The sequence below is a fragment of the Schistocerca cancellata genome, chromosome 9 (assembly GCF_023864275.1).
Source record: "Schistocerca cancellata isolate TAMUIC-IGC-003103 chromosome 9, iqSchCanc2.1, whole genome shotgun sequence".
Taxonomy (NCBI): Eukaryota; Metazoa; Arthropoda; class Insecta; order Orthoptera; family Acrididae; genus Schistocerca; species Schistocerca cancellata.
The window spans coordinates 498,218,226-498,242,784 of record NC_064634.1 but is presented as its reverse complement, the minus strand read 5'-3'; the positions used below and the strand labels follow the sequence as shown (position 1 = coordinate 498,242,784).

Below are 24,559 nucleotides of genomic sequence, written 5' to 3'. Positions count from 1 at the left end.
AACACTGATGAATATGAATTCAGTACCTCTCCTTTAGTTCCACAATATACTCTTATTCTTTTGTTGCGCCACATTTCAAAAACTTTTATTCCCTTCATGTCTGAACTACTTAATGTTCATGTTTCACTGCTGCACAAGACTACACTCCAAACAAATACCTTCTGAAAAGACTCTCAGGACTTAAATTTATATTAGACGTCAAACAATTCCTCTTTTTCTGAAATACTTCTCTTGCTATACCAATCCAGAAGGTTGAGTAGTGCAGCACATGCAATTCACATGCAACATTGATATCGAAGGTCATTCAACCTTTGGTGAGGTAGGTCATAACAGTAATAGCACTGCAGCTCTGAGTATTACAGGGCAAAGGGAAGATAGGATCAGACAAGAGAATTAGAGATGTGTGACATTTACCAGAACTGATAAAATATTACTTTTACTGAATCATACTTGTTACACAATAATGTTTTCGTCCCTGGTTCTCACTATATTTTTAATGTTAGGTCTATAAGATTTGCCAATGGAAAAATGGGTTTTCACCATTCACCTCTCTCTCTCTCTCTCTCTCTCTCTCTCTCTCTCTCTCTCTCTCTCTCTCTCCCCCCCCCCCCCTTTTTTTTGGGGCAGTGGTGAGGAACATTTCAGTTTTCATTACAATGTCTATCTTTGTGCCTTTAAAATATCAGTAATTTCAAAAGAAATCAATATTATTTGTGGCTTGGCACTGTTACAGGTGGCCTCAGAGTTCCATATCACAACCTATTAGGCACAACCAAAGCTCCATGCAGTCTGGGTGTTATTCAGGTGTTTGCACCATATTCATTACTTTATAAGCATATATCATATAGCACATGTGACTCATTAATGGCTCCACATAAGCAAGGTGCAAGATGCAAGTTAGAATACAATTCTTTCTTCGATAGCAGTTACAAGGGTGTGGCAGTACTTAGTACCACGTCATTCCACAGCACAAGAAGCACCAGCAGCATTGCCTGACAGAAGCTGTGATACATCCACAGCTCCAGATGTGCAGTGCACTCATGTGAGCAGTCCTGCAGTCAAATATTATTCAAGCCTGGCATACTACAGAAAGGTGAAGTGTGGTAATTTTACATTCAGCTTTTTGTGTGTTTGTGTGTGGTTGGCAACAATGACATGACTTATTTAGATACACTTTAACAACTTGCTTTAAATGCTCAACATTGTAAAAAATACTTGGATGTAACAATTTGTGGGGATACAGCTTGGAATCTTCACACAGGTAAACCAAGTGGCACACTTTGGTTCTCTGGGACAATACTGGCAAATTGTAGTCAGGCCACAAAGAAGATTGCTTATGTATCACTTCTGTGTCCCATCCTACAATACTGCTCAAGTGTGTGGGATCCATCTGTAGTAACATTATAAATGCTAAAGTAACTGTGTCTGCTATGTTTTCATGGCTAATCCCACTGAACTGATTTTGATTAAATTTGGTAGGAGATGGCTTGAACTGTGGGAAAGGACATGGGGTAGTTAAGAAACAAGTTAACCCGTAAGCGAGTGAAGTCGGGAATGGCACTTTTTTTTATATTAGTGAACACAAACAACATTAAGCAAAATTAAAAAAAAAAAAAAAAAAAAAAAAAGAAAAAACGGAAAATCCAGGATTGAATAATGACAATATTATGAAAAGGTAAAAATATTGTCATTAAACCATATTATGTCATTATTAAACTTGCTGTATAACGTACATCTAATTCAATAGCATGATGCATATATGCATGCTATTGCCCACAGCCCTCTGCAAGCAATGCTCAGCAGCAATGCATCATCACAAACTGGGACAGTTGGAGGGGGGAACGTGGATACGTGAGGACAGCTCAAATTACTGCACAAGCATATATTATAGAATTTGCGAAGTCCATATTTTATTTTAGTGCTCAACTTGATTTCTTCAAAAAGGCATCAGTTTTGTAATAGGTAGTACATATTTTTTAATTTTTAATTTTGTATTTAATTTAGCTTTGATAATATAATCACAAATTAAACATTTCAAATCTGGAAAAATAAAAGTGTTTCTTTTACCAAAGCCTCCTCTAGAATAGCTATCGTGCTACTCAATGGTGGCCGAATGGCACATTCGGTACTTAAGCTGCCACTGAACTTAGGTCATAAAGAGACACCTATTTGTAACATCAGTAAAATAGCAACCATGCTAAAGCAATGTAAGCTGCTGGTTTGGGATAGGTGTACAATGTCCCCAACAGAGCAATTACAGTGCTTAATTGTCCAATGCAAGATATTACAAGCAACTGAAGTATAACAGGAGAGAGATGGTATTATTGGGTGGCAATTATAGACACACTGCCTGTAACAACTAAAGGCACACTGGCAGATTAAGTAAATGTATGAATAAAGATGTCAACCTTATGGCAGCAAGTTAAAAACTATATTTTAATAACTCATGTGTTTACAACAGCACAAAACACAGAATCAGGACAGTATGCAACTGGTGCTTATGACATGATTATACATAGGTTGGAACTTAAATAGTGGCAACACTGCTGTGGAGACACTATGCAATGGAATCTACTATTGTCACTGACAGCACATGTTGTTGACATACCTACCTTACCCCCGAGCAAATGGACTCTCCCGTCCCATGTCACCGGCATATACACAATCGAGGGAAAAACAGTCACTTGTGAGTGATTGGTCTAACGTAACAGTGTCACTATGTTTTTGAAACAGGAACAACGGAGTTGGATCAAGATTGATTGTGCCAGAGGTCATACAGCACGACAGTGTCAAGGTCTTCAAGAGGCATAGGAACTGGCATTGCCGTACATAACAGTGGAACATTGGGTAAAAGCCTCCAACAAAGGTCGGCAAACTGTGGCAGACATGCATCAGGCAGGTTGTCCTAGCGTCTCTGAAGAAGTAGTCCTACTGTTGCCGCGTTAGTGGATAATGATCGACGACATATGATTTGTGAGCTCGCACACAAAACCGGATTAGCGCATACAACTGTGCTTCACATCCTAAAGGAATGCCTGGGCACGCGAAGAATTGCATCACGATGGGTTGCGCATTACTTGACGGAAATGCAGAAATGGATGCGTTATGACACTGCTCAGACACACTTGGAGCACAATGAGCACGAAGGAGAGGCTTTCTTATGCAGTATTTTAACACTGGAAGGGACATGAGCCACATTGCACGAGCCAAAACTGAAACACAAATCCAACGAATGGCGTCATTATGGGTCACCACAAAATCTGAAAGTGTGTCAGAGCCCCAGTATGGAGAAAGTCATGGTGATTCTCATGTACAGCTGTGATGGTGTTATCCTAACACATTACATTCATCCACGGCAGACTGTCAATGCACAGTATTACTGTTAGTTTCTGAAGCATCACCTATGACCAGCTTTGCGAAAGAAGCGACGACACTTTCTGCGCAACCCACCCACCATTTTGCACAACAATGCACGGGCGCATACAGCGCAAGGTGTGGCTGCTCTGTTTGGTCGATGGGACTGGGAAGTACTGTACAATCTGAACTCTCCACCATACTCCCCAGACTTAAGTCCTTGTGACTTTGATTTGATTCTGAAGATGAAGGAACCAGTTTGTGGCATTTGCTTCAGAACTGTTACAGAGATTCGACAGGCAGTAGACCGCTCCATCAACAGAACAGGCTCTGCTAACAGTATACTACGCCTTCCACATCGCGGCAACTGGTTCTACACAACACTGGCGACTACTTTGACGGACAGTAACAGGTGCAAACATTTAACTCTTTTGTATCAGTTGTGAATAAATAGTTGCCACTATTTAAGTTCCAACACTCATATTACAGTATTATTCACAGTACAGAAATGTTGGCAAAAAAGGTTTATCATGAAATGCAAGCGAACATGGGAAATGAAGAATGATTGCGTGAAAAGGCAATTTTGGTACTGACTACTGAATTTGTAGGACAGAGAAATGAAAACATTATGTCACAAGTAGAAAGAGAAATTATAGAGTATCTCTCTATCAATAATACAAGGGGAACTCAAAAAGAAATGAGCCAGAAGCATAATTACAGAAACCAGTACCTCTATTTTAGAAGTATTGATCCTAGCTCTTCAGACATTTGTCCCACTGTGATACAGGACGGTGAATGGCTGTCTCATAAAATTCCCGGGGCTGCGATGTTAACCAGTTCCACATGTACAGCTGGACGTCACTGCCCACACGAGTGCAGAAAAGGTTATGTCGACGTTGCTCTTTGACGAAGATGCCCCCTTCTGATTTACTTCCTACAGCACGGGACAACAGTGAATGCCCAGTGTTACTCGCAAACCTTGACCACCCTTCGCCAAGCGATCAAATCAAAACAACCAAGCAATCTCACATGTGGGGTCATCCTGCTGCACAATAATACAAAGCCTAATATGGCCAACACAGCCACAGCACTTCTGCAGAAATCCAAATGGGAGGTTTTTGGCCACCCTCCACACAGTCCGGACCTCTCTCCCTGTGACTACACCATTTTTGGTCCCCTTAAAAGGGCTCTGAGGGGCAAACGATTCACCTCTTGACGACGATGTCCAGCTGTACGTGCATAACTGGTTAACATCGCAGCCTCGGGAATTTTATGAGACAGCCATTCACCACCTTGTTTCACAGTGGGACAAGTGTCTCAACAGCCAGGGTCAATACTTCTAACATACAGGTACTGGTTTCTGTAGTTATGCCTCCGACTCATTTCTTTTTGAACACCCCTTATATTATGGAAATTGAAGAAGTCACATCATATACTGCAGAGTTCTGGGACTCCCTAGAATTGTCAGAAGTATCTTCTCATCAACTTGGATTAAAAGTTGGTGTTTGGTCCTCTCAATCTGAAATCTTTATGTAACCCAATTGGGTAACAGTACACGCTTACAAATTACACATCAGTGCCAAAATGTTGTTAAGGCTATTATAATTGACAGCACAGCTATAGGGAAAAATGTTTCAATTCCACAAACCTCAATTATACTTAATTTAAAAGAGTGCAACTGCCACTAAAAATTGCTTTTGGAATGACCACATAGCCCTGGGGCAGTTGCCTTTGTTCATTTCGATAAACCTTGTGACAACTATGTGGCAGGCTCCTATGTATTCAACTCAAAAACTCTTACATGTCCTTGCAAAGGAAGGCACAACTAAAGATGTTGCTTATAGAACTGTGTTAAGATCATGCAATAAATAACTGATAAGAAATAATTTTTAAATACTTATAACTAAAGTTCAACATATGGCAAAATAATAAAAATACTTTCCCTATTTACTCCATAGTGGCACTACATACATTTATAAATATGTGCATACGTATCTACACCACTATGTACCCAGGTATTTATAAGTTAGTAACTTTCCTACTCACTATCACCCATCATAACAAAACTTCTGACAAGCGAGCACAGCCGCGGGCAACATCTAGTACCAAACAACACTAACTGGAAATAGTGAATGCAGTCAAATTAAATCATACAAAGAATTAGGTTAGGAAATAAGACACTAAGAGTAGTTGATAAGTTTTGTTATTTGGGAGCAATATAACTGATGATGGTTGAAGCAGAAACGATAAAAAATACAGACTGGCAATAGAAAGAAAAAAATTTCTGCAAAAACTGAATTCCTTAATATAAATTTAAGAATAATATGTAAACTACAGAAAGGCAACCAGGTGTGTGCGCACACAACAGAAAACAGTATTCACACTATATTCAAGCTCTTGCTCTTTCTTTAAAAAAAAAAAAAAAAAAAAAAAAAAAAAAAAAAAAAAAAAAAAAAAAAAAAAAAAAGTACACGCATCTACACAAACAACCACACCTAAATGCCCAAACCTGCAGCAAGACTGACTTGTCATGGGGGTGTGCGCAAGTGAGAGTTCAAAAGTTAGTGTCAATGGTGAGTGGCTGCATTTCCTTTATTTTACTTATTATTCGATTCAGGAAGTTGCGTTGTTGTTATAAATTTAGGAATAAAAATTTACGTGTTAGGAACTCTTTGCTGAAGGTATTTGTCTGGATTGCAGCCTTTTAAAGAAAAGAAATGTGGATGATAAGCAGTTAAGTGAAGAAGTGAACAGAAACTTTTGAAATGTAATGTTATAGAAGATTTCTGTAGAGTAGATGAGCAGATAGGACAACAAATGAGACGTTACTTAATCAAACTGGGTAAAAAATAAATTTAGGGGCTGGTTGAAAGGACACACCATGAGGTATAAAGAAACAGTCAATTCGGTAACAGAGAAGTGCAGGTGGAAAAATTATAGGGGAAGCTAATGTTTGAATACAGTAATCAGTTTTAAATAAATGAATGTTGCAGCACTTGTGCACAGATGAAGAGGCTTGCAAAGGATATACTACTACATTGGAGAGCTGCTTCAAATTCATATTTGGACTGAGGATCACAATGACAATAGCTCCTACTTACATTACAAAAAGACAAAGTCCAATGATGTCATAATGAAGATTGCTGTGAAGGAATCATGACCAACATATAACAGATCCAAAAGATTGTCACCAGGAGAGAGAGAAACTGTTCTGAAGCAATTACAGGTTGGCTTGATCAAAGAATAATTGAACCAATTCATCCAAATATGCAAGCCGAGTCATTGTTGTAAAAAAGAAAAATGAGAAGTACTGCATCTGTATACATTATAGAAAATTAAACAAAATTACTATGAAAGATCATAACCCAATGTCCTTAATGCAAGTTCTTTTACATAAAACACAAGATGCCCTAGTGTTTTGAACACAAGACCTCAAAAGAATGGACTCTTTTTACACTGATGTTTAAGAGAAGTCAGTATTGCACATTTAATTAGTGACACACTTAGGGTGGTCATAGTTCAAGAAAGGTCTAGTTGGGTTATCAAATTTTCCTGCTTTTTTTTTATTTATTTATTTTTCATTCTGTCACTGTGTTTTGGGCATTGACTCTAGAGCTTATCGTATTTGTTTATATGGACGTTATTATAATGTTAGTGAAGAGTGGGAATGAGGCACTTAAACAGCTTAGTTTAGTGCTGAAAATTTTAACAGAATATGGCTTGGACATTAATTTTCAAAATGTCAGATCCTGAAGAGATCTGTCATGTGTGTCTGATACTTTATGCTGTGTGGACAAATTCAACAGTTTTCTGAGAAGATAAAAAACATTCAAAACTTTCCAAAACTAAAATCTCTTGCAGCAATAAAAATGTCCTAGAACTAACATGATATTTTAGAAAGTTCATGTCAAATTACTCTACAATTATCACACCTCTAGTGATTTATTGAAGAATAATAAGGAATACAAGTTTAAAGACAAGCCAAGAAGTGCATTCAACATGCTCAATGATATCATTTCATTGTATTCAAACAATGGAAACTCTAGGTACCAATATCAGCAACATAGGAAAAGACGGACTGCTACTTACCGTAAAGAAGATACAATAAGCTGCAGACAGGCACAGTTAAAAGACACTTACACAGAGCTCTCAGCCACAGCATTCATCAGCAAAAGAGAAACACACACGATTCTTACACACAAGCAAGCACAAGCAAGCACACATGACCGCCACCTACAGCATCTCTGGCTGGAATGCAACTACCACATGGGATGCAAGCAGCAATCTGAAGGGGGTGGATAGGGGAAGAGAGACGAGAGAAACAACAGCGTTCATCTCTCTCCCCACCTGTACTCTACTATCCCTTCAGCTTCCTTGCCTCCTTCAGACTGCTGCCTGCATCCCACGTGGTAGTTGCATTCCAGCCAGAGATCCTGGAGGTGGCGGTCATGTGTGCATAAGGTATGCTTCTTGTGTGTAAGAATGGTGTGTGTTTCTCTTTTGCTGATGAAGGCTGCGGCCAAAAGTTCTGCGTAAGAGTGAGTCTGCAGCTTAATGTGTCTTGTTTACGGTATGTTTTCATTGCATTCAATTTTAAGAATCTGCAACCTAAGATATGAAACTGAACGATACACAAATGCGATCAAAGAAGGTTTTGAGGTTGGATTACTACAAAAATCTCCAGATGATGAAGAACCTCTTGCAAAGTAAAAGAAAACACCACCATAAAAAGAAAAATACAGCAGTTACAAGCTCAAAGTCTTAGTCACTGTTAAAGCATTAAGTAAACTATGGATGTATTTACAAGAAATTTGGTTTAATATTGTATTTTTCTGTGCTAAATTCCATGATCATGAATAAAGACCTGCCATCAAGAGTAACAACATGGGTTTTAATCTTGGAAGAATATTCCACTACCATCAAATACCAATCTGGTTCTAGATTTAAATGTTAATATCTTCACACTGTGTGTAAATGTGTTGTTTAATATTGCAGATGGTCTAATAGGTAGAATCAGAAAAGCTCAAGAGAAGGATGATGATATGGCAATTCACTATTCAATGTGAAATCATCAAGCTTGTGCACGAGGAAAGATTTAACACTGTGCAGAGAACTGAGCTATGGAAGTTAAAACAAATGATACACACAATGTTTGCCAAGAAGCTGATGATCACGAGGATTCCAGGATTTATGCAACCCTGGCCAAGTTATTTCTTTTACCAGAGTTAGACAACTGATAGAATGACCAAATGTAGGATTCAGATGGGGTATTCAAAGGGTGTCCTGCACCAACAAGACAAGTTACACACCAGAGAAACCAAATAATACTGAAAAGTTTTTGTGTGAATGGTAAAGACAACAGTTGGGTTGTCATGTTCTTTTATCTCATTTAGCACAACAAGTTTGTAGCTCTGGTAATAACAAACAGTTTGTGTGAACATCTGAACCATGTGACCTAATAAAAACACTTTTTGTTAGTTGTTTCATGATGGAGAAATCTTTTCTTATTAGAAAAACTACGCAGCATAAAAATGAGCATTTTTATAACTTTGAAATGAAGTGAGTGCGATATAAACAAGTTTGAGCTTACTTGAGCTCTGATACTATCTTAGCCCCAGTACTTTTATTTATTTATTTATTTATTTTAAAAAAATATTGAAAACATTGCAACACTATAAAGTCCTAAGTCTAATAATATTACAGTGAAATCTATAACTCAATAATCTGTTTAATCAGATATGCCTTATGACAGAATCTGTTAATACAAGACGAGAACCTCTTGGCACTAAATTTTTGAAAATGTCCAAACTTGTTTCATCAGTGAGGGACCACGTTTTGTGCAGTGATGAAGAATAAAACTGTCTTGATATCAAATAGCACTGTACAATTGGGACTAACCGAGTGAGGTAGTACAGCTGTTAAGACAACGGCCTCATATTCGAAAGGATGGAGCTTGCTCAGTCCACCGACCCCGACCTAGTTTTTCCATGATTTTCCTAAGTCACTTCAGGCAGCAGACACTATGGTTCCTTCATTAAGGTGATCAACTGACCTATCTTCTTAAAGCATTCTTATGTATTCTATGTGTATGCATATTCTTGAACTATTTATTTTCGTTGTATCATGATGGCACAGTCTATATCTCTGTCACAGGATCCCTGGATGAATAATGAATGAATAAATAAATAAATAAATAAATAAATAAAATGTTGATCACACACAAAGCTTTTCATGTGAAGCAATGTATTATCCTGTAAGAGGAAAATAAAATCATGATCCCTGTAGTTCTCTGTTGTGATAAAATTGTTACAATGAGAGGGATACACTTTGTATTGACTATTTTATTACCATCCATCCTTCTTGGTACACACAGTAAAAACAAATTCAATTAATTCTGTGAAATACTGCATCCTTTCCACATATTTGTGGACATCTCAGAAATATTATACCTCTGATAGTTCACAAAAAATGGACTTTAGAAAGCAGACAAACTGATGCACATATCCATCTGAGGAGGGGAAACGTGAAAGAGAGACATTTCACTTCCCCCACTGCTTCATCTGACAACTAAACAACATTATTTTGACAGGCAATTACCAGCTTAAATATCTTACATTTTTACCACACTAAATCACACTAATTGATGGATATGACAGAATGACTTGCCTCTGAGAAGAGACCAGTGACTGCTTCAGGAATGAAACTGCTCTCTGTCGCTTGAAGCAATCTCAAGAAGTCATCTCGAGAAATGTGACTCCCTGATTCATTCGAGTACAACCCGAATAAAACTGTAATAGGCAAAAAATACATTAGATAGCATCCTTGACTTAAACTGGCTGTTGTACTGCACAAAAATAATAAGGCAATTTATAAAATCAAATGTATGCCACTTTTTGCTCAATACAGTCAAACAGTAAATACCAAATAAAATGGGGATTTGCATCTCAAATGCACCAGACAAAAGCTCACTTAGAACTAACCGGTCTCATTGGACTGGTGCACGATACAAATAAAAAAAATATTTACAATATTACAGGATCTTTCAGGGAATCCCATATAGTTTTTAGCACATAACAACGTATCACTTAGTGGTCTACCAACATCCATTTATTGAGTAACTCCAGTAGCAAAATGTATAACACAAAAGAAAATCTAGTACACAAACAGGGGACATAAATGGGAATCACTGAGATACAGCCTATGCTGCTTCCATAAAGCACTGCTTAGCAAATTAAGGGAACTGACATTTGTAGTTGAGTATGCAGTAATTCTAATTCCTCTTAGTGTATATTGAATAACACACATTGAAAGATAAGAGAGATTATGGTGCAGATGAAGCAGCTAATACGAGGGTGAATCACATATAAACCCAAATTTTGTTTTATTTGCCTATCTGTAAATGAAAAGCAGCGCTATCTCCTCATTGTTGCTTCTGTTTTCAGTGACTGTTTTCCACAGGTATAACGTTGTTGTACTGTTTCTTTAGTCAGAATCGCAGTATCAGAACAAGAGGTTCTATTATACACCGCACAGCACAGTGTAATGAAGTTTCTCAGAACAGAGGGTGTAAAACCTGCCAAAATTTTGAAAAGACTGAGCACAGTTTAGGGTCATCACCCCGAAAAAGACCCAAGTGTACGCACGGCACAAACAGTTTTTACGAGAATGAGAAACAGTTGACAATGCACTTCACTTCACCAATATCTCCCAACAATCAGCATGACGGATTTTTTGTTGTAAAAGAGTTCTTCTCATTGATTTTCACCACAAACATCACACTATGAACACAGCATACTACTGCCAACTTTTGGATCAAATGTAATGCACACATCATTAAAAAAGGCACACATTCCCAATTTGGGATGTGATAGTGCTTCACGACAACACTTGACCACACACAACTGCCTGAACTTGATGAAAAATTCTGGGACTGTTCTGGATCACACTAGAATGCCCTCCATACAGTCCAGACTTATCACCCTGCGATTTTCTTTTGTTTGTATCACTTAACGACACCATCAGAGGATTACAGTTTTGATGGCAATGGCACAGTCTAAGTGTTTGTGAGCGACTGTCTGCTGTGACAGCCACATGCATTTTATGAACATGGCATCGAGAAACTGCCTGTCTGATGGGAAAAATGTATTTCTCGTTCAGGAGACTACAGAAATATAACTTCGTATGTATGAATTTTTCTGAAGCTTAAATGCTTGTGGATAATAATACTGGTTTATATTTGATTCACCCTCATACTAATATGAAGTACTCTGTGTAATGCACTTTACAATATTATGTAAAACTAATACACAAAAAATTAGAATTATGCTTGTTATAAATGGTTTTCATACTGACCATCCAACACAGCAACTGTTTCTTGACGAAGGTAATCACTGGAGAGAATCTTATCATTGGTTAACAACAGTATGTTCCCGAAATCTTTGATAAAACTCAATTTTGTGTAAAAAGTAATGGCTTTCTTTAAACATTGGTAAGATAGAGACAAGGTACACAGACAGGAGTGAAGTGAATAGCAGTACATGCATAAAGCTAATTTGAGAACATGTAAAAAATTGGAAGTATGTCGTCATGCTTCAGGAAGGAAAGCGAGATTGGTTGCAGAAGGATAAGCAGAGAGAGAGAGAGAGAGAGAGAGAGAGAGAGAGAGAGAGAGAGAGAGAGAGAGAGAGGGGGGGGGGGGGGGGGGGGGAGACATAATCACTCAAACCACAGGGTGAAAGGAACCTTCCTACTGCAAGTACATGGGAACACACATAATTTTCTACTTTAAGTGTTCCTATATTCAGTATTAGGAATCGTACGACGTGAAAGTAAATATAGCCCACCCATTCTGTTCTCTCAATTCAATTTTTTGTTTATATAAAGGCTTTAGATGATTCAAACAGTGAAAAAAATGAAAAAATAACTTTAAGCAAGTGCTATCTATGATGGTATGCAACTGAGCTCTTATCAATGTTTGGTGCCTACGTCCAGAGACGGACGCTCAAAAATGTAACACATTCTTTGCTTTCTCTGCTTGAAAGTCTTCGTCCTTCCTTTGTCTTTCTCTTTTCCTTACCTCTTCTCTTTGCCCTTTTCTCCACTGCGGCGTTTGAGACCTCTATTCTTCCCTCTCCCTTTGTTTTTTCCCTTTCTTTTTTCCTCCCTGTGCGTGCCTGAAGACCGATCCACGCATTTCTATGTGTAGCCGGTGACGCGGTAACGCGTAATTCCCCGCCCCGGGTAGACAGGTAGGACACGTATGTACCCCTGGTAACGGCCAGACCCAGGGAGGGGTGATTACCAGAGCTGATACCTTCCGAAAGTGCCGATCGGTCCCTCCGTCCGTTTGTCGGGAGGTGTGAACAATCACCTAAGGCGGGAGTGCCCTCAGAGAGGGCCTCCACAAGGAAGGAGCGCGCCATCGGAGACGCCGGTAATCATGGGGGATAATTTCACAATGGTTTCCTCATCCTCTACTATGTCTGCTCATAAGCGTAAGTTCAGTGAGTCTCAGCCACAGACAGTCCTTCCATCGTTGCCACAGTTCCTTGTTGTTTCTCGGTCTGATGAAGGTCAAGATTTCTCCACGGTCAACCCTTTCATTATTCAGAAAGGTATCGACGCAATTGCAGGTCCTGTAAAGTCTTGTTCCAGATTACGAAATGGCACCTTGTTGTTAGAAACAGTCAGTGCCCTCCAGGCACAAAAATTGCTGCGTACTTCCCTGCTACACACCTTCCCTGTCCGGGTGGAAGTGCACCGCACTTTAAATTCCTCACGTGGGGTCATTCATACACACTCCCTCAACAGATTGTCCGACGAGGACATTCAACACTACCTGTCCGACCAGGGCATAACGGCTGTTCATAGAGTCATGAAAAGGGTTGACACGAACATCATTCCAACCCGTACTGTCTTCTTGACATTTGACAAAGTTCAACTCCCATCGAAAATCAAAGTGGGCTACGAGATAATTTCCGTTCGCCCTTACATCCCAAACCCTACGCGTTGCTATCGGTGTCAGCGGTTCAGTCACACCAGCCAGTCCTGTTCCAATCCGGCCAAATGTGTTACGTGTGGCAAGGATGCCCATGAGGGTGCTTGTCCTCCTCCATCCCCTCGTTGCATCAACTGTATGGGTGACCACGCTGCTTCCTCTCGAGATTGCCCCATTTTTAAAGACGAAAAGCTCATTCAGGAAATCAGAGTGAAGGAAAAGGTGTCGACCTTTGCTGCTCGAAAATTATTCGCCAGTCGAAAGCCCACTGTGCCTCAGACAGGAAAATACAGCACTGTCCTTGCCTCTCCTCGGCCAACAAAGGAGGCGGCCACACAGACTTGTGATCTCACCTTTAGTGCCACGGTCGTCAGATCGGCCAGCACAAAGATCGCCCGTTCAACCTCCCCGCTTTCGCCTGCTCACACTATGGCTCACTTTTCATCGGGTTCTGCTAAATCTCGAGCCCAAAAGTCAGACACCAAGACTTCCAAAAAAGAGTATACTCGTGAAGATTTTTTACGTACCCCAACTTCACAGCTATTGGTTCCTCCTCCATCTAATCATCATGTTTCCAAGAAGGCTAATACGAAACCCAGTTCCTCTCCTTCTCCGCCAAGGCGTGCCTCATCTACAGCACCACCTGGCGGTAACCGCCCTCGGCCATCTTCTGTGTCGCCGAGGCGCACTGCTGGTGGGCGATCAACCAGCCAATCGCTGGTGGCAGGAGCTGCTCCTGAACAACCTATGGATCAGGATCTTCTGCCTTCGGCTGAATGCCGTTCCACGCTGTCGGTCGCAAGCTCTGAGCAGTTGTTGAGTTGACTGCAACCTTGGTCACATTCCTCCATTTTCTGTTCATCCTATGTCCATTATCCACTGGAATATCCGCAGCATTCGCGCCAATCGGGATGAATTGTCGATCCTCTTACGATCCTACTCACCGGTCATCATCTGTCTTCAGGAAACAAAACTGTGTCCCCACGACTGCTTTGTTCTCTCCCATTTTCAGTCCGTCCGATTTGATCTCCCCTCTGTTGAAGGGACTCCAGCACATGGAGGACTTACGATTATTCTCCATGATACTCTCCATTATCACCCAATCCCCTTAAACACTTCCTTCCAAGCTGTCGCTGTCCGTCTTTCCCTTTCTGGATACACCTTCTCTCTTTGTACTGTATACATTCCATCGTCCACACCAATGGCACGAGCTGATCTCCTTCATCTTCTTGGTCAGCTTCCACCACCCTATTTGCTGGTTGGGGACTTCAATACCCACCACCCGCTTTGGGGATCTCTACATCCTTGCCCGCGTGGCTCACTATTGATAGACATCTTCCACCAAGTGGATATTGTTTGCCTCAACACTGGGGACCCTACATTTTTGTCTGTCGCGAAAGGCAAAGGTACCGAGTTCGAGTCTCGGTCGGGCACACAGTTTTAATCTGCCAGGAAGTTTCATATCAGCGCACACTCCGCTGCAGAGTGAAAATCTCATTCTGGAGTATGCTAACAGTTTGTACCCTATATCATATCTTCAGTGCACCAAATATAAATAATACTGAAAATTTGTTTCATTTGTGACCTATGTGTTGAGAAATATGAAACATAAAAGCAAGTTCTATGCAGTGTGACTACATGCCATTTAAATGAGCCACATTCACAGTTTCCCCATCTCCCCCTCCTCTGGCTCAGACAGCTTGGCATGGCGGCAAGAAAGTACGCAGCGAGACCAAGTGCTATCACTCTCATCAGGGCACGGATCACGAGCCAAAATCTTGGCAGCCCCTGCTATACTCCCATTAAAATTTGTTCATAACTATGGGTAGCCTAAAATGAATGTAGCTCTACTTCATGCAAAAGATCTTTCCATCTGAACTGTCTCAACCATTCTTCGTCTTGCCTATTAAAAATTCTGCAATTGAATGGAGAAATAGAAGAATACTTACACTTCAATTTCTCATCATCTTTTCCTCTAGTTAAAAGTACCAGACCACAGAGCAGGTCCTTAAAAACGATTCCTTTCTGTGTTCCACCACACGCAGAAAATATGTACTGTGAACAAACACAAACAAAATAGGTCAAAAGGTGTCTCAGCATCAAAATTCTGATACATTCTACATTTATTTATTTATTTAATTTTGGTATAAACACAAAAATATTATACGAACTACATAACAGCATATATTATTTAAGAGGATCATATGAAAAATTCAGTTGATCTTCTACTGAAGTGTCACAATTACAAGGCAGACCCCAGCTGGAATTACTATTTTCTGCTGTTTTTTCTATTGGCATGCTGAAGGATGGTACTATGCAAATAATTTTCTCTCTCTATATATAATTGTAACATATATAATTGACTTTCAATAATTTTACAGTCAATGACTTGGATCACTCAATTTCAAGTTTATTCCTGGTCCCTTGAAAAATACCCTATAAACAAAAAAATCAACACATGAAAGTCTGTCCTCCTTGTGGACGTGGAACAGTGGCTGACAATATAATTCATGTAAATGGAGCAATGCAGCCATATTTTCTAAGTATTTATTGTTCAGACAACTGGTTTCAATGTTACATTTTTATCTCTTCAGGTCTTGTTTATCAAAAAACAACTTATATAATTACAATGTCTTTGTGTAATAACGTTGTTTTTGTTCCTTTTTATGGTGTTAAAGCAGTTGTGGCATTTTTTTTTTTTTATCTATTAAGTTATTAGACACACACAATGTCACTATGTAAGTTGTGTTTTGATAATCAGGTCAGGTATAGCATTGAACCAAGTCATATGAATAATAAATACTTTGAAAATTCAGCTGTGGTGTTCCATTTCCATTGCGGAAAAAAACAATGTGTTTTGGACATTCAAAGTTGTAGTTGCGAGGGCATCTCACCGACACTTCGTCCTTTGAAGTCAGGGCTCCCAAACTCTCAACAATTTGAAGTCTCCTACTTCTGTGATTCCCACCGAAGTTTCTCCCCCCTCCCCGACCACTGGTCATTTGTTTCTCCAAAATACATGCCATTCAGACTGCATCTCCTTTCAGACTGTGTTGTAGCCAGTGTTACTTGAAACTGTGAAACGACATGAATGACACAAGGAACAAGTATCTTTCAGTTAATGAAAAAAAAAAGCTTGTTATTTAAGCTCTGGAGTGTGGAATTTAGAAAAATGATAAAAACAGTTCCCTACTTTACCATCTACAATGTCAATGATTTAAAAAAGAAAACAAAGATTGTGTCACCAGAAGTGTATCAGGCACAGGAAGGAGGACGTCACATCAAGATGGATTCCCCTGTCTTAAGAAATGCTTTACCAAGTGCATAAATGAGTGCAGAGAGCAAAACATGCCTGTGGATGGTTTCACGTTGAACGAAAAAGTCAGTCTCTTAGAATTGAAGGATTTGTGGTAAGTGAGGGGTGGCCCTCAAATTACACACACACACACACACACACACACACACACACACACACACACACACAAAGTGTGCGTGCACGCGCACACAAATCTGCAAAACAAAACCATTTTCAACAGAATAAAATAGTTTTCAACAAATTATAATTCAAACAGAAAACCATGGATGATGACAGAATTGCTTAATGAAGGGCTGACCTCTGTTAGTAATGAAAAGGAAGAAACACAAAATTTACATTTCAGACAACTGCACCATACATAACAATCCACCATGATTGGATCACATAAAATTGATTTTTTCCCACCCACATGACATCAAGATTGCAATCATTGGACCAGAATACAGAATTTTAAGACACTCTACTGCAGAGAATTTTTTTCCACTTGGGCTGGAGAGCACTGAAAAAGGTGAGAAGGTGTCATAACAGTTTTGACTACTCTGAGCAAGATTGATGGAGTTTGGAAAACTGTCAGCTTCTCGATTCTATATAACTATTTCAGTTTTTGTAATGCAAAGAAAAAATGCAGAACAGCCATCAGAGACAAAAGAATTAACGAATTCAATCCTGTCAGACTCAGTGTGGGCACTGCTACCTAGAGTCAACCTCTGAGGATTTTGTTCATTTTGATAATGACCTCAGTGTTCATGGTGTTCTAACTGATGCTGAACTGTTGGCTCATCAGGATTGTTGTTGATGTCTTCAGTCCTGAGACTGGTTTGATGCAGCTCTCCATGCTACTCTATCCTCTGCAAGCTTCTTCATCTCCCAGTAATTACTGCAACCTACATCCTTCTGAATCTGCTTAGTGATTCATCTCTTGGTCTCCCTCTATGATTTTTATCCTCCACGCTGCCCTCCAATACTAAATTGGTGATCCCTTGATGCTTCAGAACAAGTCCTACCAACCGATCCCTTCTTCTAGTCAAGTTGTGCCACAAAATTATCTTCTCCCCAATTCTATTCAATACCTCCTCATTAGTTATGTGATTCACCCATCTAATCTTCAGCATTCTTCTGTAGCGCCACATTTCGAAAGCTTCTATTCGCTTCTTGTCCAAACTAGTTATCTTCAATGTTTCACTTCCATACATGGCTATGCTCCATACAAATACTTTCAGAAACGAGTTCCTGACACTTAAATCTATACTCAATGTTAACAAATTTCTCTTCTTCAGAAACGCTTTCCTTGCCATTGACAGTCTACATTTTATATCTTCTCTACTTCGACCATCATCAGTTATTTTGCTCCCCAAACAGCAAAACTCCTTCACTGCTTTAAGCATCTCATTTCCTAATCTAATGCCTTCAGCATCACCCGACTTAATTCGACTACATTCCATTATCCTCGTTTTGCTTTTGTTGATGTTCATCTTACATCCTCCTTTCAAGACACTGTCCATTCCATTAAACTGCTCTTCCAAGTCCTTTGCTGTCTCTGACAGAATTACAATGTCATCTGCGAACCTCAAAGTTTTTATTTCTTCTCCATGGATTTTAATACTTACTCCGAATTTTTCTTTTGTTTCCTTTACTGCTTGCTCAATATACAGATTGAAAAACATTGGGGAGAGGCTACAACCCTGTCTCACTCCCTTCCCAACAACTGCTTCCCTTTCATGCCCCTCAACTCTCATCACTGCCATCTGGTTTCTGTACAAATTGTAAATAGCCTTTCGCTCCCTATATTTTACCCTTACCACATTTAGAATTTGAAAGAGAGTATTCCAGTCAACGCTGTCAAAAGCTTTCTCTAAGTGTACAAATGCTAGAAACATAGCTTTGCCTTTCCTTAATCTTTCTTCTAAGATAAGTTGTAAGATCAGTATTGCCTCACATGTTCCAATATTTCTACGGAATCCAAACTGATCTTCCCCGAGGTCGGCTTCTACCAGTTTTTCCATTCGTCTGTAAAGAATTCGTGTTAGTATTTTGCAGCTGTGACTTATTAAACTGATAGTTCGGTAATTTTCACATCTGTCAACACCTGCTTTCTCTGGGATTGGAATTATAATATTCTTCTTGAAGTCTGAGGGTATTTCGCCTGTCTCATACATCTTGCTCACCAGATGGTAGAGTTTTGTCAGGACTGGCTCTCCCAAGGCTGTCAGTAGTTCTAATGGAATGTTGTCTACTCCCAGGGCCTTGTTCCGACTCAGGTCTTTCAGTGCTCTGTCAAACTCTTCACGCAGTATCGTATCTCCCATGTCATCTTCATCTACAACCTCTTCCATTTCCATAATATTGTCCTCAAGTACATCGCCCTTGTATAGACCCTCTATATACTCCTTCCACCTTTCTGCTTTCCCTTCTTTGGTTAGAACTGGGTTTCCACCTGATCTCGATATTCATACAAGTGGCTCTCTTTTATCCAAAGGTCTCTTTAATTTTCCTGTAGGCAGTATCTATCTTACCCCTAGTGAGATAAGCCTCTACATCCTTACATTTGTCCTCTAGCCAACCCTGCTTAGCCATTTTGCACTTCCTGTCGATCTCATTTTTGAGACGTTTGTATTCCTTTTTGCCTGCTTCATTTACTGCATTTTTATATTTTCTCCTTTCATCAATTAAATTCAATATTTCTTCTGTTACCCAAGGAGTTCTACTAGGCCTCGTCTTTTTACCTACTTGATCCTCTGCTGCCTTCACTACTTCATCCCTCAGAGCTACCCATTCTTCTTCTACTGTACTTCTTTCCCCCAGTGGTGTCAATTGTTCCCTTATGCTCTCTCTGAAACTCTGTACAACCTCTGGAAGATAATTAAGTATAATTGCCAACTCCAGTCACACTGAGCAATGCAAGGTCATCCTGTAGATGTCATATGCTCCTCTGCCATCAGAACAGAAACACACAGTGATTTCTCCTCAGCTGTCATCACTATCGAGCAGGACTATGCTAGATGTAAGTCTGTCTCTCATAAGGAAATCACAAACTATTTTTCAAAATGACTTACCAGTTTCATTGGTATGTTTTTCATGTACTGTATGTATCATAGGTACACATTACTTTACACATCATTAAGATACATATGAACGTACACATGTATGTACTACAATTTACCGTAAATCAAACTTTGTTTATTTGAAATTTTTCCTCTGTCCCTTTCAATAATGTGAATTCCTATTATTCTGAACTGTTGGTAATTTGAACTTTTCCCTCAGTCCCTCGAGATTCAAATTAACAAGAGTCTACTGTGCTATACAAGAAACACTAATTAATTAAATCATAACAAATTTGTAACTTTCACAGCATTATTCCAGAACATGAAGAGGTCTTGCATAGTTCAGAATTTTGGAATCAGCCAGAAATGTGATCAAATGTGTGAAAGTTTGTCGGACTGGAAAAATCGAGAAACTGAAAGCAATATTAATGCCACAGCTGAGAAATAATTTAAGCAGAAATAAAAATATTTGGCTCAGGCTGATGCTTACGTTGTAGTAGATGAGGGGCAAAGGTGGAGATGTGGAAAGACTAGTGAAGATCATGGCCACCAAAAGAATTGCTAGACCTGAGGAAGTGTTGTACAGACAATTCCTTTCTATGTAATTTGGAGTTGCTGGTGTGACACACGTTACACTCAGGTATTTGAATCAGTTGAATCATTCTACCAGAAAATACTGATATTGTAGTCATAGGATATCACTTTTTTTCATTTTGTTAAGTGCACAATTGTATACATTCTTGAACATTTAAAGTTGGACCACTTCAAAATCTTATCAAGACTTGGCTGAGTATTTTTGCAGATTCTTTTAGACTGTGCTTCATTATAGATTACTGCATTATCCACAAAAGTTTGAGGTTACTATTGTCTGCAAGGTCATAGATATACAACGTCGACAGCAAGAGTCACAACACACTTCTCTGGTGCATACCTAAAGTTACTTTCCTTCTACTTGTGTTGATAACTGACTTCTCCATCCGAGATAAAGTGCTGTGTCCTTCTCCCAAAATATTTTGAATCCATTACCAGTTTCCACACGATATCCCATTTGATCATACTTTCGACATTAAGCTTAAGTGTGGTACAAGTCAAATGCTTTTTCCAAGTCAAGAAATACTGCACATCTATCCGATTGCCTTGATCCATGGCTTTCAGGATGTCATGTGATGAAAAAACAATTTGGTTTTTGCATGACCAACACTTCAGAATACATGCTGATTAACACGGAGGTCATCCCACTTGAGATACCTCATTACATTTTATCTCCTAATTCATTGTAGGATTCTACTACAAATGATACAGACAATCCCTGGATGTGAAAAAGCTAGTGAAGGAGACATAGATGAGTGGATGGCAGCGGATGGGGCATGTGTGGAGAACCTTACTGACGCTGATTTAGTTGCTGCTGTGACTCAAGACCAGGAAGAAGTGGACTGCTGTGACGGAAGCAGTGCTTTATTTCTAAAAAAAGTTTGAGGGTACTCCAACATTGGATATAATGCAGCGAAAATTACTTATAACTGAAGCATGGGACACCACCCGTCTGCTTTTAGCCATGATGTCATCAACATCATCATGTAGCGGGACCGTAGAGATATCTATCAGTAGCTTGGTGTTTGAGCGTACGCATATCCGTTTAGCACTACCATTGCCCGCTATTAGCGGGCGAGGGCCATACATGCATGTTGAACTGGCTGCCAGCAATTCAGTTGTCGAGAATGGTTGCCGCATCTTCAAAATGCTTGAAACAGTCAATGACATCGCTTTTCCCACCAAAAACTGCACTGGTATCATTCATATTGCAAATACCAACATGAAAAAATTAAATAAAAATTTACGTCCATGAAATAAATCTTTGGCACTCTTCCAAGTTCTCAACATTGTAAAAAAATTATTTTGTTGACGAAAAAGTTTAGGGGTACGCATCCCCCAGCATTCCCCCCCAAAAAAACAGCACTGGACGGAAGTGACAATGAGCCTGAAGGTGACAAAGGAGACCTGGTGCCACACAGTGATGCAGCAGAAGCCCTCGACTTCGCACAACATTATTTGGAGCAACAGCCCACTGCTACACCCGCTAAATTGATGTTTATGAGACTATGGCACACCTATGCGTCGTAACAGTCTTGATTACACACACACACACACACACACACACACACACAAACACACACACACACACACACAAACACACACACACACACACACAAACACACACACACACACACACAAACACACACACACAAAACGAATGAGTTTGTGTCATCTAAAAAGTAGGGATAAAATGTCTGCTGTATTTTAGTAAGTTTGACAGCTTTTCTTTCATTGTTATGCATTGTTTAAACCTAATATTTTCTTCCCAATTTTTCTAATACTTGTTACTGTACTGTTTAAATTAAAATAGTGCGTATGTACAGCAGTTTATCGCACAGTTTTCCATACTTAGACTAACATTTTTCATGTTCGAATTAGCGGGACTCTGCTGTACTGTGTGTGCTCTATCTCTGTACACATGACAGTGTCATTGTGCCACGAGTCAAATCAGATGTCTGGTTTCAATAGACTCAATCCACACACCGATTTTCTACTATGTTGCTTCAATGATAGTTAAGAAAATAGATCTGTCAAATGGGCCACAACTACTCCACAAGGTAAGGAAAGCTGTGGGTGTACAGTGCAGTCAGAAGGACGTCTTATGCACTTCACCAGAAATGATAGAAAATAAATAATTCCAGTTTATCCTCCACATGCAATGTCAAAATGATATAATAAACAGTAACTAATAACACATGTGACTTGTCAAATAAAACACATGGCACTGGAAGTATTAAAGCATTCTTTCTTAACCCCGATAGCTAGTAACATGACTGTCATGTTTTCTCAAGCAAACATGCTAACTGGGAGCTTTACATCATGTTACAAGCTTACCCAAATAAATAAAGAATGTCGAAGAAAGAAAATGTCAGATGTAAAGAAACATGCCGATTTAAATGGCATGTAGAAAACAGTGCCAGAAAGGTTACCAAAATCTGAAGACTTGCAAAAGTTTATTAATAATATATGTAGTATTCTAATTCATTTAACATTGCTTTTCTTATAGCTCATTACCAAATTCCCTTTTGCAAACTTCTTTTATAATTCTAATGGTGTTTAAAGCTGTAGGGTCCACTGCTTATGTTACCCCAGAACATAACCTCACACTTCAGTAAACTGTATGTTTCTATATTGTAGACTTTCTTAAGCATGTTTTACATGTAAGAATATTTATTCAGTTTTCTGTTTAATATTTCTTCATGCTTTTGCTTCTGTTACAAATCTCTTGAAACGGACATAAAACTACCACTGTTCCTATGTCATATTTCACAGTTTCTAAGGGTCTAATTTGTTAAATGGAATTCAAGTACCTCTTCTGGAACTGTGTAGCCTTCCAAAAAATATATTATTCAAAATGTCATGCAAACAACATGGTATTTAGAATATTTTAAAAAGCAACCACAAGACTGCACAGCACAATCTAAAGTCATTTTCTGGCAACAACCTAGAGAGGCTACCTCCAAAGAAATGTAAATGTCTTAAGATAAGGTAGAACAGTTTAATCAGTGAACACACATACAACTTTGCAGTAAGCAATAAACACTGGGCAAATGGAAGGTATTCTACTTAATAACAGAACTATAAACAATTTATGGAACTTTAACGAGTAACACTAACTGTTTATTACTGTTCATCCAACAACACAAAATTAACAGCCCATTATTAGCACGTGAAAGTCTGTCTCTGCTCATTGTAATCATCTACATACCTCTGCTATCTGAGTCGGTACTCCATCGCCCAAGACATCTTTTACGAAAGACTGCTTCGTTATGCATCCATTTACGGTAGAAACACGTTTAAATGCCTCCTTCAGTCTTTTCAGCTCTGCTTCTGTCACTGTAATCAAAAATATACGTCAAACGTCAAACTTGTCCAATGTTTACGTTTTAGAGCATCTTTAGTTTGACGATAACAGTACGTAAACACATACCACGCTTAGCTGCTTCTTCATATGTTATACACAGGGGTTTTGAATCCTTTGCCCCCATTTTTACCAGAAATAACTATTTTCCTTGTTCTACAAATCGCAAATACCTCCTAAGTCTTCGATATTTATGTACGTCGCACACCACTTGTCATCCATTACGGATAAGCCGGAGTAATAATTACATCGCAAATAGAAATTATTACGTAACATATTTTTTTATTCATTGTCTGCACCTGAAATAATTTCAACACAGCTAACAATTTACAGTAAGTACCACTTCCCTTAGCAAAACGTCACGACGATTATATTCCCACCACAGATGAAACAAACAACATTAAATGTACTCTCTGGAAGGCACCTGTTTTGATGTACTGTCAATTGGGAAACGATTGGTGCTGAAGTATGTCATACAAGTCATGATTTTGACAAACAATTTTCCCCGTCATGAATATGATATGATAAACTATAAGTCCCATATTCCACTGTTTCTTACAGTTCGTAGAAATACTTCCCCCGCAACATACCCAGGGATTTATGTGAAAGCGATAATTTAATTTAGGTCGCAAAAAAAAAGAATACGGGGACTGAAAGAACTTAAATCATCTTACTGTTAATATGAAGTGCTTATTTTCTATGAGTACAGATTATGTTTACGTAAATTATAAGCTCGCATCATTTTAGATTAAGAGTGTCTTTGCCCGTTTTTTCCAGTTTCTCTTGACTAAATTAAAACAACATCCCTTCGATTTGCGGTGCATCAAAACACCAGTGATAAATTTTTATGTCCTCACTTCAATGCCTTGAAGAAGATCAGGGTGAAAAAGTATCTT

The 24,559-nt window shown here is 39.1% G+C and overlaps 1 protein-coding gene across 1 annotated transcript in view; it reads right to left on the bottom strand.

Moving 5' to 3' along the window:
• Window positions 1-24,030, bottom strand: part of LOC126100361 (ubiquitin carboxyl-terminal hydrolase 32) — a 228,826-nt gene extending 204,796 nt beyond the window's left edge. The window contains exons 1-4 of the mRNA XM_049910971.1: window positions 23,733-24,030; window positions 23,511-23,638; window positions 15,301-15,406; window positions 10,017-10,142 (exon numbers count right to left, since the gene is read on the bottom strand). Of these exons, the coding sequence (XP_049766928.1) occupies window positions 10,017-10,142; window positions 15,301-15,406; window positions 23,511-23,638; window positions 23,733-23,790 (418 nt within the window). The 5' untranslated portion in view covers window positions 23,791-24,030. The remainder of the gene's footprint in view (window positions 1-10,016; window positions 10,143-15,300; window positions 15,407-23,510; window positions 23,639-23,732) is intronic.
• Between the last annotated feature and the right edge of the window lie 529 nt (window positions 24,031-24,559).